The sequence below is a fragment of the Sander lucioperca genome, chromosome 19 (genome assembly GCF_008315115.2).
Source record: "Sander lucioperca isolate FBNREF2018 chromosome 19, SLUC_FBN_1.2, whole genome shotgun sequence".
Taxonomy (NCBI): domain Eukaryota; kingdom Metazoa; phylum Chordata; class Actinopteri; order Perciformes; family Percidae; genus Sander; species Sander lucioperca.
The window spans coordinates 26,126,115-26,142,818 of record NC_050191.1 but is presented as its reverse complement, the minus strand read 5'-3'; the positions used below and the strand labels follow the sequence as shown (position 1 = coordinate 26,142,818).

The 16,704-nt window shown below is 43.0% G+C and overlaps 1 protein-coding gene across 3 annotated transcripts in view; it reads left to right on the top strand.

The window, feature by feature from the left end:
• cdk19 (cyclin-dependent kinase 19) overlaps positions 1-14,815 on the top strand; it is an 85,640-nt gene extending 70,825 nt beyond the window's left edge. For all 3 annotated transcript variants that reach the window (XM_035995777.1, XM_035995775.1, XM_035995776.1), the window contains exons 13-14: positions 6,240-8,043; positions 14,610-14,815. In XM_035995777.1, coding sequence (XP_035851670.1) covers positions 6,240-6,365 — 126 coding nt within the window. In that variant the 3' untranslated portion in view covers positions 6,366-8,043; positions 14,610-14,815. The remainder of the gene's footprint in view (positions 1-6,239; positions 8,044-14,609) is intronic.
• Positions 14,816-16,704: the final 1,889 nt, after the last annotated feature.

Below are 16,704 nucleotides of genomic sequence, written 5' to 3'. Positions count from 1 at the left end.
ATCAACAGAGTCACGAGGAAGCCTGCGTACCCACCACACAAGGATGCAGCAGAGGCCCTCAGCCGGAGAACCACGCCCAATGAATGGGGGGGTGGCATCATGCATCCTGCAATAACGTGAGAATGTGCTTGGCGACGCCATGAGGCCGCGGCACATATTTCCTCCCAGGGCACACCTCTCCAGTCGTCCACGACGTGGAGACACTCCTGGTAGAGTGAGTCACTCCAGATGGTAGGAATTGACCACTTGCTCTCTATGCAGAGACAATGGCCTCCACAAACCAGTGGGAAAGGCGCTGCTTTGAGAGACCACAGCCTGTCATACGAACACCATAACAGACAAAAAGTTGCTCAGACTGACAAATTCAGATGGTAGTGTCAACACAAACCTTAAGGGCCTGCACTGGGCATAACAGATTTGACTCATCCCCTCCTTCTCCAGAAAAACGTGCCAAGTGGATAGGCGGATTGAGGTGTAAGCATGTCAGCATATTAGGGAGGAACGCCATATTAGGTCACAAAGTGACACCAGAGCCATCCAAGTACCACCTCAAACAGGATTCACTCATGAGCAAAGCAGATAGCAGGCCAACACGTTCCACGGAAGTGATGGAAAAGAGAAACGCAGCCTAGGCTGACAACTACCTCAGCTCTGCCTGTGCCAATGTTCAAAGGGAGGTGAGCATAGGATGTCCAGCACCAGGGGCAGAACCCCTGCAGGAGCCCTTGGGGCGCCCGAGGGACACAGCCCTAGAGCCCCAGTTAAGAAGCAGGATACGACCTGTGGCTCCCCACAGTGTCATTGTCAACCGCAACATGCTGCGACGAAATGGCAGCTCCACAGACTCTTAGGGTAGGAGGTGACCATCCACCATCCAGTAGGTTCTGCAGGAACTCAAGGATGGAAGGCACAGAACAATGCACTGGGTATAAGTATGAGCCGTACACCACCGAGAAAAAAGTTACCACCTGTTCCCGTACTGCAGACGGGCAGACTGCAGTGATCTAGCATTCAGGATAGTATCTCTGACAGGTCCTATGCAATCTGTCAACAGCGGGTCAGGCCCCACAGCTGAAGGCGACAGGGGTCCATATCTGGATGAATCCGCCACTCCTCCGGTGGGGCTCTTGACGAGAGAGGAAGACTGCAACCAGGTCTAGTGCCCCCCTGGTAGTATATGTGAAAGACTGTCAAGGTGTAGTTCGACCTGATGAGCATGTGCCTTCCCCACAGGTATGGCAGGAAATGCCGTAGAGCCAGGTGCACAGCCCGTAGTTCCATCACAATGATGTGCTCAAGGGCCTCATGAGCCGACCACAGGCTTTAAGCCATCCTGTTTAGCCACACTACGCCCTGTGCCACTTGGTAACCTAGTGGAAACCATTCAGCCATCCCTTCAGGGGGCGCAGAGACAGAAAGCCCAAGGGAACGACAGCCGAGGCAGCTGTCAACTTGCCCACGAGGCAAAGAAACTGGCCGTAGGGAACATCCTGCCCCCTTGTCGTTCATGCTCTGAAGCGATGGACAGGCCCACATAGTGACACCGTTTAGAGGCCCACCGATGAAGGTTATGCGCTGGGAAGGAGTCAGAGAACTCCTTTGAGGTACACCGTGAGATCCAGTCAGGCCACTTGTGAAAGAAAGCGAGACGCGTCCTGGGCTGCCCGAAGCCGGGACTGCACACAAATCAACCAGCCACCTAGACACGGCAGGATCCTCATGCCCTGCGACTGCAGGGATGAGAGGGCTGCTGCAACGCACCTGGTAAATACCCGTGGAGAGAGGGAGAGTCCAAACGGGAGGACCCTGAAATTACAATGACTGACCAGGAAGGCAGAACGAAGACACTGCCTGTGGTGAGGCACAATAGGAACAGGAAAATAAGCATCCATCAAATGGATGGACGTGAACCAGTCCTCTTTGGCAACAGCACGAATAACATCTGCTGTGCTCAACATGTGGAACGGCAACACTTTCAAAAGGTTGTTGAGTCCCCTGAGACCCAGAACAGGGCGAAGCACACCACCTTTCCACTGGACCAGAAAATAATGTCATCTTGACCTGGCTGAAGGTTGGGGGCTGGCTTGTACCCTTGAGCTAAGGAACAAAGCACAGGCTGCCCAGCAGGAGTGCTGCTGCCGAAAGCCGGCCCCAAGGCTACAATTCCCCTTGGGGCGACGAGTAGGCTCCATGGCCTGACGCTGTGAAGAGAGCAAGCGAGCAGGTACGCGACGTAGCAAACAGGCCTCTCATTGGGGCGCTGAGGCCCATGGTGGCATGTCCCCGCGAAGACCAGTGAACTGCCGCCTGGTCTGACCAGCCTGGACAGTCCACTCAAGCACCTGTAAAGCAGCCGAGAGGGCAAGCATGAGGTGAGAGAGGAAGTTACCAAAGCACAACTTTGATGGTGGAGTCATCTGCAAGAGTTTTTGCCCTGTCTTTCTGTTTGAAGTATATTCCAAAAACGGGTTTTCCAATCATCTTTTCAATGATCTCATTGCCAACACTCTCAAACTCATGCACATTCACCTCCTCTTTGGCAACAACACCAGTTACAATGTTTCTCAGAGATGGGTCTGGAGAGAATGGTGTGCAAATCCTAAGCTTTTCCTTAATCTTTTCTAGATCAGAGTGATCTCTTTTCATCCTTGCTTCTGAGGATTCTCTGTGCTGCTCGCTTGTCATGTAGGTGAGGTCATTGAATTCCTGCATGGCGTTGTTGTATTCAGATGTGATGGGTGTAGGCATGGTCCTCAATGCTCGCATTTCTTCAGTCATTCTACTTCCGTGGGTCAAGCCTCCACTGCTTTTCAAGGATCGCATTAATGTCTGCTCGATGACAAAGTCAGAGCTAAGGCCTGCCCAGTACTGGTTGCTGTGGCAGATCACATGGAATACCCCTGGAAAGCTTGTCATATACATCAGGGTGTCTGGTCTCGAGTAGGCACATTTCTTGTAGGTAGAAATATGCCGATTTCAGGTAGCTTCAGTGCCCAGTGGTGGCAAATATTGGCAGACAGTCCAACATTTTAATGAGGTAAGCAATATCAAATGTCAGTATTCTCTTCCACCATCTTCTGAATTGCTGAAAATTGTGAATTTAGATTTGTTGAGTTTAGTATAATCCCACCTTTATACTCAAAAACATCTATAGAGGATGCATTACATATGTATTACCTTATTCAAATTGAAATGAGTGAACATTTTAGAAGGTTCACACACAGGCCTCTCTTTGGGCTAATTAAGAGTTGTTTTTGATTCAAAGTTATACAACTCCAATTTAAGTTACTTTTGGGTGCAATAACTTTTACATTGAATGTCAAGTCCATGTTTTAGCAAAAAATGGTACGTGTCCAAAAAAACGTACATCAATGACATCTCTGGTTCACCCCAAACAAAGATAAAACCTTACAGTATCTCACAGAAATATGTATTACATAAGTATGTAATCATGTCAGTGCAATTTAGACAAGTCCAATGGATTTATAGACCTAGAAAACATGGGGTTAGACATCAAGATTACTTTGCTAGGTCAAATAATGAATAAGTTAGGATATTTTAAGGGCTTCCTGCCCATTTCGGATGCCATCTTGAAAATTACCCCTTTCTAGTGGTCAAATTTTGGTAAACTTTTAGGCTGTTATTAAGGACACTTAATACTACAAAAAACAGCTGAGAAACCTTTTGTTAGAATTTTTTTAGGGTTAGGTGTTTTTTTTTCATATATGCAGCCGCCTATTAGCTGCTGTCGAGTATAGTGTTAACTAGCTAGCGGTAGGCTAACGTTAGCTGCTGTCGAGTATAGTGTTAACTAGCGTCACATGCAGCGGTGTTTGTGTTGCCTGTATCGTCTTCAGAGCACCAGAGAGAAGTGCAGACATATCAGTGGCACCAGATTTTGGTAGCCAGGGTTGGCAGGAAGAAGATTTTTATAAGTAAATGTTCCAGTTAATGATCCAGGCAGCACATTCTCGTCTCCCTCCTTCATTTTACAGTCCAGTGGTGGCTAGAACGGCTCCGGGTCAAACGTCAATATGGAATGGATTAATCTGCGTTATTTTTTTTAACGCGTTATTTTTTCTCAAATTAATTAATCGAAATTAACGTGTTATTTTGACAGCCCTAATATATATATATATATATATATATATATATATATATATATATATATATATATTCTAGAAGTACTGCGATTCGATAGTATTGAGTATTGCAATTTTTCTTTTCCGTCTTTAACAAAAAACAAAAGTTGAATAATACACTTTAAGAGACAATATATCATTAGACATTTCTAAAAAAACTGATCATTTTCTTTTAAGATAATTTTTTGACATGCAGGAAATCGTCACAGGTCGGACTCTGGACCTCTGCGTCGAGGCATAAGCCTCTCAGTGTATGTGCGCCTGCTCTACCCACTGGACCAACCCGGCCACGAAAAGGATAGTTTTCTAAGAAGAATGCACATCACATGTCAGTCAGTCAGTCTGACATTTATTTACTTTGTCAAGAAGAACATAAGATGGACTTTCTTTTTGCTGGAAACAGATATGATGTAGTCGCCGTCTGCGGTACGGTTTAAACAGAAAGTATTTAGGTGAATCATCATATATATGTATATATTATATATATATATATATATATATATATATATATTATATATATATATATATATATATATATATATATATATATATATATATATATATATATATAATATATTCATATATACTGTATATATAGTAGTGGCTGAGGCTGCATGTGAGACAGCTGGTGGCTGTCAGGCCTCAGCATATGTATAAATAAACCAGTGGGCTGGGCTGACATACCAGGAAGGGGGCTAGCTGTCTGACTGTGCCGTCACTGTCAGCGTAGTCTGAGAAAAACGTGCTCTGGTTTATTGGCATTTTTTCAAAGCGCCGGACGGAGCCACGGTGCCGCTGGGTAGGGCAGGTAACCCTAACCCCGAAACATCAAGATCTTCCTCTCTTCTCTCTGAGAGCCAGTCTGGTAAACAGCCTCTAACCTTCTGTTCACTGGTTTTTGCAGACTTAGTAGTAACTCGTCATAAACGATGTTCAGGTGTTAAACGAGTTAACTATTAAAACCAATCGACAACAATTGAAAGCCTGATTATAACCCTAGTTTCGCCATGACAACGAATTTTCAAGATCATGGGAAACATACATGGACATCATCACACACCGTGATTGTCAGTTAATAGTTTGGAGACATTAGAACAAATGTTAGTGTTTCAGCTGGAAAACTGATACAGTTTATGTTACTTATAAATAACATAGTTTGTCTTCAACAATTACTTTGTTTCATATCTTTTTGCAATTATTACTTCTTTTACTTTTTTACATTGGTCTTGACATTTGGTATACCAAATAATTAAAGGAAGAGAAACGGTAGGATACAACATAAGCAGCCAAAGCTGACCAATCACAGTTCTTGTAGTCCCCATGTGGTATCTGTTGAGTTACAGGAGACGGTATTATTAAGGTGGATTTTATATAAATAAAATCCACCTTTAATCCTAAATATATGTCACACTCCAAAAACACTGGATCCTACATTTCCCATAATACAACCAGCGGAATCTTTTTATTAGATCCTCCCTGTCGTTAAAGGAATAGTTTGACGTTTTGGGATGTAGTTTTATTTACTTTCTTGCCAATAGTTGTAAATACGTCTTTCCACTAAACATGGAGCTACGTAGCTTAGCATAAAGACTGGAAGCAGCCTGGCTCTGTAAGCCTTACAGCATTTCTAAAGCAGTTTAATCCAACAGCAACAGAAATGTTATGTGCTGTAACTGTATCTGGTGACCAGCGGCGGGTTGCTGTTGCCATGAGAAACCAAACCAAAACAAAACACCACCAAAACAATAGTTACAGTACGTAACTCCCCAGTGAAACTACTAACAAGTTCATTAATCATGGATTAATAATTGAGGTCATGAATAAATAATAAATAGATCCATCGATAAGTGATGGCAGCTCTACTTTTACACCCCAAACATCAGCTGGCATGGCTCCGTGTCCTGATAAACCTGTACACACACACACACACACACACACACACACACACACACACACACACACACACACACGTTCACACGTTGCATGTTTTGTATTTTGTTAAAAAATTCGCACAAAAAAGAAAGATCTCAGTTGCATCCAGGTGCTCACTGCTGTGTTTTTCTCTCCCCTCTTCCCCTCCGTATGACTTTCCGTCAGCACTCCGGCTCCCGCCTTGGTTACCAAAGCACCGTCCAAGGTTCCACTCAGCCCCAGAGCACCATGGGATACTCGTCGTCATCCCAGCAGAGCTCCCAGTACTCCCACCAGACCCACCGTTACTGAGGCTGAACCAGCACAGACGTCGGCGCCTCCTCCTCCTCCTCCGACCTGCGTGCCAGGGCATCACTCCCACATCCTGGCTGGACCTTTCTCCGTGCATTACGTCATTCCACCCCCTCACCTTTGACCTCTTTCCTGACTGCCATTAGCGGCACTGTAACATGAAGGCAAACAAACAGAACCAAAACAGCGTAAGAAGAGGTTGTGCCTTCTCGGGCTGGTGAACATAATGTAAGATAGAATCAGAATCAGAATCAGAAAAGGGTTTTTTGCCACAATAAGGCTGCGTCCGAAATTCCATACTACCATGCTATTTACTAGGCTAAAACAGTATATGAGTTTTTTTTTGTATGCCTGAAACCTTAGCGTGAAACCAATAGTACTTGAATTGCATACTATTTCCGGTAAAACATTACAGTATGCAATACTGGACACTACGCCGGCATAAATATCCCACAGTGCAATGCGACAACGTTCATGACAGATAAACGGACAGAAACCAAGGAGCTCTTTAACGCTCTAATTTACATTTCTACATATTTAAATGGCTGTTGGTCTACTTATTCACCTCTTTCAGTCATTTAAGCGTTATCTGGCGATGCCGCTTGAGCTGATGTCGGCAGGGGTTACCATGGTTACGCATCTTCAACGGCAAGGAGGCTCTCAGGAAGTGACGTTGAATATTACAGCTCAGTGCGCCCGAAAAAGATCCACACTACTGTTTATTTACACAAAAGTATACTGGACGATAGTATGCATATTGAGTATGTAGTGCAGAGTATGCAATTTCGGACGCAACCTAAGTTACACTTATGTAGGAATTTGCCTTGGTGAATGGTGCGTACAAGATCAAACAAACAAATGTGAAGGCGTCGGAACCCATGGCACTTAAAAGCACGTTTCTCACCCGGAACAACTGCAGCTGTGTTCATATATATGTACATTATATAGCACCTTTTTCTATTTGATTTTTTTTTTCTCTCGCTTATTTGCTAGAGTTTTCAAGTTAACCTTGATAGTTGATGTCAATGTAAATATTGTTACATATGGAAGTGATGGGAATGAAAGGAAACACAGGAGGAAAAAGGTCTTTACTTCCGTCTCTAGTGTAATATGACTAAGCTAACCCTGTCACACACACACATTTCCACACAGAGAATATCAGCACGACAGCTGATGAAATTGCAGGGAAATATTAAATGTGCGGTTTAACGCAATCTAGATATTATAGGGTTTGTATTATTTAGACCGCTCTTTATCTAGACTTGGATTTGGAAAGTAAGAAAAGTAGTCGTCTTTTTTTACAGCTCTAAATTCTCTGTTAGTGTGAGTTACTCCACTACCTAGATGAGAACCATTTGACAGCCGAGCTTGGTTTCCTCTGACGACGGCAGCCTTTTTTAGGAGGTCGGACGCTCCTCTCGTATGTGGCCAGCAGCTCCGGGCTGGTTTCTTGTTTCTCCCGAGCTGCCGGTGGACACTTTGCTCTGACACCCATCTGATCGTGGACCCTCAAGACTTTTAAGGTTTCTGAACACAAAACGTGTGCATAAACGTACAGCGCAGCTAACAGTATGCCCCCCTTATATGCTTCTTGAGACTGTTACTGCCTGATGTCAGGTTTTTCTTTTTTAAGGTTTTAATGTTATCATTGTTGCCCTGTGTGTGTGTGTGTGTGTGTGTGTGTGTGTGTTTGTAGGTGTGTGTGTCAGGTTGTTTTTTAAGGTTTTAACGTTATCATTGTTGCCCTGTGTGAGAGTGTGTGTGTGTGTGTGTGTGTGTGTGTGTGTGTGTGTGTGTGTGTGTGCGTGCGTGCGTGCGTGCATGCATGCGTGCATGTGTGTGTGTGTTTGTGTGTGTGTTTGCATGCGTACGTGTATGTGTCAGGTTGTTTTTTTTAAGGTTTTAACGTTATTGTTGCCCTGTGAGAGTATGTGTATGTGTGTGTGTGTGTGTGTGTGTGTGTGTGTGTGTGCGTGCGTGCGTGCATGCGTGCGTGTGTGTGTGTGTGTGTGTTTGCGTGTGTGTTTGCATGCGTACGTGTGTGTGTCATGTTGTTTTTTTAAGGTTTTAACGTTATCATTGTTGCCCTGTGAGAGTGTGTGTATGTGTGTGTGTGTGCGTGCCTGCGTGCATGCATGCATGCGTGCATGCGAGCCTGCGTGCGTGTTTGCGTGCGTACGTGTGTTTGTCAGGTTGTTTTTTTAAGGTTTTAACGTTATCATTGTTGCCCTGTGAGAGAGAGAGTGTGTGTGTGTGTGTGTGCGCGCATGCGTGCGTGCATGTCTTAGTGCATGGTGTTTATCCTTTTACTTACTAGAACTGCACTGACTGGGAACTGATTTGCAAAGAGCTGGAACAGATGTGGGTGAGTGTTGTTGCACTGAGCACACATCTGGGGCACATCAGGTGCGTTCTGTGATACTAGACAAGGAGGCAGGAGCAACAGTAATGAAGTATTGATGTAAATCCTCAGCGCCCGACAACATCTATTCTTTTCCTTTTTTATCATTATTATTTTTGTGTGCAGTATATAACAGTGGTGGAAGGTAACTAAGGACATCTACTCAAGTCCTGTACTTAAATCCAAATGTTGAGGTACTTGTACTTTACTTGAGTCTTTTCTTTTCATGCCACTTTCTACTTCTACTCCGCTACATTTCAGAGAGAAATATTGTACTTTTTACTCCACTACAAGTGGAGTAAAAAGTAACAGTTTGGATCGTTTCCACTTTCTTTGAATACTTTAAGTACATTTTCCTGATGATAACTTTCATACTTTTACTTAAGTAACATTTTCATTGCAGGATTTTTACTTAGTATTTTTACAGTGTGGCATTAGTACTTTTACTAAAGTACTTAAGATCTTAAAATCTGTAATACTTCTTCCACCACTGGTATATAATCACCTCCCTGTGTGCATGTTTTATTTGTTTTAAGTCAATCTATGAGAAAACCTTTAAAGAGAATGGGTGGTTGGAATGTTACTCATGTACTGCACTAAAATGAAATACGCGTATTCTCTTTTTTTGGCCAAGAGTACATGTCTGTACGCTAAATATGAAGCTATGGCTGCTTAGCTTAGCTTAGCATAGAGATTGGAAACAGAAGGAGCCAGGATATTTGTGCAAAGCCGAGCTAACCGGACTGCTTGCCGGTACAAATCTGAGGTACAGGTGTGATGATTAGGATGCATTTTTCCCTTATCAAGTTATGTTATGCTATTATTGAGCCCCCATTTGTTTTAAGATTGTAAGAATATTCCAGCCTGTTTTCAGGTATTTTCTAAAATCAAGTTTTAAGTGACATATTTTTTTTGCTTATACTATCTGCTTTCAAGATACAGTCCGTTTGTTAGACAGGTCCGTTTGAAATACTCTCACTGCACTAGCCGCACCTGGTTTTAGGAGATAGTCATAGCCAGAATTGTATTTTTATGATCAAACTGCCGACAGTATATTAAGTAGTTACTTTTACTCTGAATACTTTCAGTAGATTTGGATGAAAATACTTCAGTAGGATTTAATGTAAGACTTTTACTTGTAACAAGTATTTTTGTGTTCTTGTATTCCTACTTCGGTAAAGGATACTACTATATAGAGTATACTGGAAATAACACAGACGCCACTCTTCAAGGGCAAACCTCACAGCGAGGCTTGCTTTCTCCTTTTAATTTTTTTTTTCTACAACTTGCTCCATCCTCATTGGCCCTGCTCGGTCACAAGACCGGCCATCCTGCAGGTTGTATTAAAGAACGCACCCAATGACTCCACTGTAAAACTGCTCCGATGCACACAGCAGGACTGGGGGGGTGTGGGTGGGGTTCGGGCGGGGGAGCAGATGTGTGGCCTGCAGCCTGCAGCGGGATAAGAAAGCACTGACACCTTGTGGCTGAAAAGAGAACGGACACTCTGTCCGAGCAGAAGCCATTTCCACCAGAACATGCCAGGCATAAACTGATTTTATCATTAGGATTCTTCTGATGTGTCTGTTGCCTCAGATTGGGTCTTGCATCCTCTCAGTGACCCGCCCCCCTCCCCCCCAAGTGTGCCCTGCTGTCTCTTTTTGCAGCAATAGCAGCAGTTACAGTGGATCGTACGGGTTCGGGGTCACTTCCATCCAAATTGTGTCATTTCTGCAAAAAACGAAAAACAAACAGTGCAACTGGAGGATTTGATGTTCAGATGAAGTTTGGAGGATCCATTTCAGAAAAAAAATTCACATCTTTAAAAAAAAAAAAAAAAAAAAAAAAATGTATTGCACTTTGAAAAAGATAATTGATAGTTGTTTTTGAATCATTTCACTTTGACAGACTGGATCTTGTACATTTGATACATATTTAAAGCTGCATTAGTTGATATTTTTGGGTTCAGCAGAAAAAGTTGTAAAGAATGAATTTAATCATTTTAATGAATTATCTCCTTATAGAGAGCCGAGCCGGCATCATCACTGGGCTGGCCTTCTGTAACTCAATGCAATCTCTTATTCAGCATATGTGTGTTTCTGCTGTTAACTGCTCGTTAGACAGATCAGCGTCACTACAGAAGTTTAAATGTAGGTCAAGTTAAAGTTAAAGGTCCTATGACATGCTGCTTTTTGGATGCTTTCATTTTCTCAAAGGCAGAGCAGGATACCCAGGGCTCGGTTTACACCTATCACCATTTCTAGCCACTGGGGGACCATAGGCAGGCTGGAGGAACTCACATTAATGTTAAAAATCTTCATGAAGTGACATTTTCATGTCATGGGACCTTTAAACAAAGGTTATATTCCTAGCATACAAAAAATGTAACTAAGATGTAACTGAATTTCTATCATCAGCAACAGATCTGTAGAGTGAAAACAACAGACACATATTATTTAGTTTGCTAGGCTGGATTTCTACTAATTTACATTATTGCAAAAATCCGTTTTCTTACTTATGGAACAGAGCCCATAAGTTTCCGTTTTCACTTCAGCTTTCTATAAAGTTGTATTAGCAAATAATAACAACTAGTAGACATGGAGGCAGGTCCTGTATTCACTCCTTTTAGCTCTGCTCTCCTGAATATTAATATCTAATATCTGAAAATGAATATCGGAGGAATCTCTGCTTACGCGTCCTTCTCGTTGCATTTTATTATAAGTCACTCAAGTCAAGCGGCGGATTAGGAGACAGGAAAGATAGCTATCTGACTCGCCATCGGCCTCTGTGTATGATCGGGGGACTCGTATGTCCGACGTCCGTTTTGTGAACCTAAGGCTTTGGTAAACTCCTTTCAAGCACCAAAACTATCTCATCCACACGGGTGTAGGTTTGTTTTCACAAAAGATTTCAAGAATTTCAAAAAGTGAACTTCTACATTTAAGCTTTAGGGCCAAATTATCTTTTTACACATTGCTCTAGGACAAATCTGGGCCTGTACAGAAAGCTGAGTTTGTTGTGGACATTTTGATATGAAACACACGGGGATCAGCTTATATGCAAATATCCTTTAAAGGGGAATTTAAGAAGATCTGTAAAAAATCAAGAAAATGCCCTTAGACCTCAGAGGGTGAACTAAAAACAGCTTCCCGCGGCTGGATATTAGCAGAGTACGCGGGCGTGAAAAGACCAAAACAATGAGCTAAAAGAGGCTAAAATGCTCAGTAGATCTGAGGGTGATCATATCTGGGGGTTCCTTTAACATGACACATTTGATCAATTGTTAATGGAAAAAAAGTATTGATAAGTGCAGCTTTAAAGACAAACTTCAGGTAATGAAAATGGCAACGAGCTCTTGGCAGTGAGTTGCTTTAGTTCATTTTGGCCACTCTGGTGGCAGGATCAGTTCTGCGTGATTGGGGGGGGAGGGGTCAAAAACCAGCAGCTATTCAAAGGTTTTCTCCTCCTCTCAGTGTGAAGTAGCCACGAGGAGGCGATAAAGACACTTTGTTGTACGTTTCTCTCTGAACACAAGCGAGGTGTAACAAGTATTACTGAGCGCGAGGCTCCGGTGGGAGACAAATTACCGTCAAACCGCTCCTATGCAAAAAAAATAAATGAAAAAGAAAAGAAAAAATACAGACTAAAGCTTTCACTTTGGATGCTTAGGTTTTGCAGTTGACAGGTTTTATTATATATTTTGTGTTTTCATTCCGTGTCCTTTTTTTCCCCACAGCATTTGAAAATGTACTGCTCTAAATGAACTATTGTAAAGAAATGCATATATATGGATAGTATACAATCATATTTATTATTTCCATACATCTATGACTAATACACGTGTAGAACTTTCCTCTGCCTTAACTACAACAGCTATAGAAAGGGACCTCTGACAGACAAAGCAGGCATCACTAGACCATATTTCTGGTTATTTCTTCTCTATATGCTCACGTGAGATCATGCCTAGTTACTGAATGTGTTATGGCGCCTCAGTGTGCAGTAGAATGAAGGTGGCGCCCACGTGTCACGTGTCGTTTTGTTACAGGAGTGATAATGATCCACGTTTTCATTTGTGTGGATGGTGCCTTTTTTTTAAGTCCATCTTCTAAAGATGTCATGGGAATTTGTTCAGGATGTTTTTTTATTTTGTGTCGTTTGTATTTTTACGCCTCCTCTGTCCGCTCTTTGGGTCGATTTCCTCTCCCACCCCCCCACCCCCCCACCCCCCCTCATTACTATGTAGCATATTGTTATTGACACGATGTGGAAGCTATAGCAGCTAACTATTTTATTTTACCGCATTGTGTCACACCTCTAAAGACTGCAACCAATCCCGACGGAGGATCAGCTCGTTATCTCATAGATGTTGTCTTCTCCTCACACAGTACTGAAGCGCAGTTACAAGTATGTTTTGAAATGCTGTACATAAAAAAACAACACATTTTAAGATTTTCTCATTGAGATATTGATACAATCATTGTCTTTTAATGCACTGTTATTGCTCAAATATTTAGTGGTAAATAAAAAAATCTAAGTATTTCATGTTTTTTTAATGTCTTGCTTTAGACACTAAAGTTCTGGCAGTGCTATGAAAGTTGGGTGTGTGTAGATATGTATAGACACGCGCCTTTGTGAAGTATATAGTGCAGCTCTAGGCCGCTCTCCTCACATTTCTTCCTTTCGGATAGTATTGCATGTGCCTGAACGTAAGCACTTATTGTCGCCCTCTCTCGACAGTTTGTACAGACAGACAGACAGACAGACAGACAGACACTCCATCTGCAAATCTGAGTTTCTGCGATGCATTCGATGCCCGCCGTGCCATTCATATAAAAAGCCTTTGTTGAGCTTGTGTCACAAAATGTGGTCACAATTATCCTCTACCCCAGCCGAGCATCTTTAAATAAGTGGTTCCTTATATAGGCCTCAGGTCCGACAGGAAAACCTTTTTTTAAAGGATCCACATGCCCTACAGTCCCTCAAGCTCTCCATGAGCCCTACAGTCCCTGAAGCTCTCCGTGAGCCCTACAGTCCCTGAAGCTCTCCGTGAGCCCTACAGTCCCTGAAGCTCTCAGTGAGCCCTACAGTCCCTGAAGCTCTCAGTGAGCCCTAACAGTCCCTGAAGCTCTCCGTGAGCCCTAGAGTCCCTGAATCCCATAGTGAGCCCTACAGTCCCAGAATCCCTTAGTGAGCCCTAACAGTCCCTGAAGCTCTCAGTGAGCCCTACAGTCCCTGAATCCCTTAGTGAGCCCTACAGTCCCTGAAGCTCTCAGTGAGCCCTACAGTCCCTGAATCCCTTAGTGAGCCCTACAGTCCCAGAATCCCTTAGTGAGCCCTAACAGTCCCTGAAGCTCTCAGTGAGCCCTACAGTCCCTGAATCCCTTAGTGAGCCCTACAGTCCCTGAAGCTCTCAGTGAGCCCTACAGTCCCTGAATCCCTTAGTGAGCCCTACAGTCCCTGAAGCTCTCAGTGAGCCCTACAGTCCCTGAATCCCTTAGTGAGCCCTACAGTCCCTGAATCTCTTAGTGAGCCTTACAGTCCCTGAAGCTCTCAGTGAGCCCTACAGTCCCTGAATCCCTTAGTGAGCCCTACAGTCCCTGAATCCCTTAGTGAGCCCTAAAGTCCCTGAAGCTCTCAGTGAGCCCTACAGTCCCTGAATCCCTTAGTGAGCCCTACAGTCCCTGAATCTCTTAGTGAGCCCTACAGTCCCTGAAGCTCTCAGTGAGCTGCATCGGCAGAATGCTTTGCAGGTTTGGTGCGTCTGTCCACTCTTATACAAATATGCTCTGTATTATATATGTGTGTGTGTGTGTGTGTGTGTGTGTGTGTGTGCGCGCGCACAGGTTTGAAATATACATATGGCCTAAATGTATTGTCTTTTCATAGCATTTACAGATAAGGCAGCAATAGCTCAGCGCAGGAAAATCAAAAAAAGATAAACATTTATTTAACTGCTTTTAGCAAAACCTTCACTGTACAAATGACTGTTGAGAAAAAAAATCATGTATATTTATTTTGTATTCTCTATTATAATAAAACAAATAATCTCTTTTGTCTCAATCACTTGTTGCAGCCAGTTTGATCTGCAGGAGCACGCTGACGTGTTGCTGTGACTGTTCACCACTTGATGGCACCCAAGGGTGACTCTTCAGCAGGCTAGTGCCAGTCAGTGGTGGAAGAAGTGTTCTGATCCTTTACTTAAATAAAAATACTAAGACCACACTAAAAAAAATACTCTGTTACAAGTAACAGTCCTGCATTGAAAATGTTACTTAAGTAAAAGCATGTAAGTATCATCAGGAAAATGTACTTAAAGTATTAAAAGTAAAAGTACTCAATGCAGAGAAATTCTCACATTTTAGAAACTGGAAACAATCCGAACAGTTGTGTCAATCAGCGTAGTGTTTAATCGGCTAATCATTTCAGCATGTCAACACGATGTTCTTTCAATGTCTCTATTAATATTTCAGCAATAATACAGCTCAGCGATGAGGTTTAGATATTGCTGGAATCGGAGGAATAGGCGTCCTTTTCATTGCATTTTATTATAAGTCACTCAAGTCAAGCGGCGGATTAGGAGACAGGAAAGATAGCTTGTGACTCGCCATCGGCCTCTGTGTATGATCGGGGGACTCGCATGTCCGACGTCCGTTTTGTGAACCTAAAACCTCTGACACACCAACCCAACGGCCGACCGTTGGCAGAAGAAGCAGTCGGACTGATCAGTCGGCTCCCTGAGGTCCAAAAAGTGCCTCAGAACACACCGAAGAGACGCCGACTTGAGCGTGTAATACGTCTCCATAACAGCAGGCGGCGCTAATCTGTATTGTCGCCCAAAAATGAAAACCGGCAGCTGATTGGACGAACGCGTCACATGGGTCTGGCTTCTCCTGGATTTTACAATCGGGCATAATGGCGGCTTCGTTCGGAATACGATCTCATATTTTACGAAAATAGTTCACCGAAACGTGTTTCTGAAAACATTTTAAGAGAGAAATAGGCCGTGCAGTTGCTGAATCTGTCTTCATTTCAGATCAACAAAGGTCAGTTTAAAAGATTTTCGTCAGATTTTGAGAGGCGTTAGTCAGGCTCCACCCGCTCGTCATTTCTGGGTGAGCACTCCACCAATCAGATTGGTTATTGAGTCCGACTGCCCGCCTTCTGATTCAACAGGTCAAATTGGCCCAAATGAAGGCCGATGGCCCCTCCAACGGACGACGGCACGGAACACACTGAACAGATGCGAGTCACTGACCTCGCCAGACTGTCCGACGGCCGATTATCGGATTGGTGTGTTAGTGCTTTAAGGCTTTGGTAAACTCCTTTCAAGCACCAAAACAATCTCATCCACACGGGTGTAGGTTTGTTTTCACAAAAGATTTCAAGAATTTCAAAAAGTGAACTTCTACATTTAAGCTTTAGGGCCAAATTATCTTTTTACACATTGCTCTAGGACAAATCTGGGCCTCGCTGTACAGAAAGCTGAGTTTGTGGAAACTGGAAATGATCAAAACAGTTCTGTCAGTCATCTAAGTGTTTAATGGTCTAATCATATCAGCTGGACTTGTAGGCCATTATATTGTTGGGTAGTTTAATTTTTAACAAAGCATTGTATTTTATAAACTACATGTGTTTTGTGTGCAGAAATCTTAATGTGTAAAGTAACTAAAGCTGTAATGAATGTAGTGGTGTAAAAAGTACAATATTTCTCTCTGAAATGTAGCGGAGTAGAAGTAGAAAGTGGCATGAAAAGAAAAGACTCAAGTAAAGTACAAGTACCTCAACATTTGGACTTACGTACAGTACTGGAGTAAATGTACTTAGTTACATTCCACCACTGGGGCCAATCAATAACTCAGCTCTGAGTCCGACACCACAGTCCTCTTAAAAAGGCAAATTGAGAAAACTACTTTCAAAATGTCATCTTATATTTTAAAA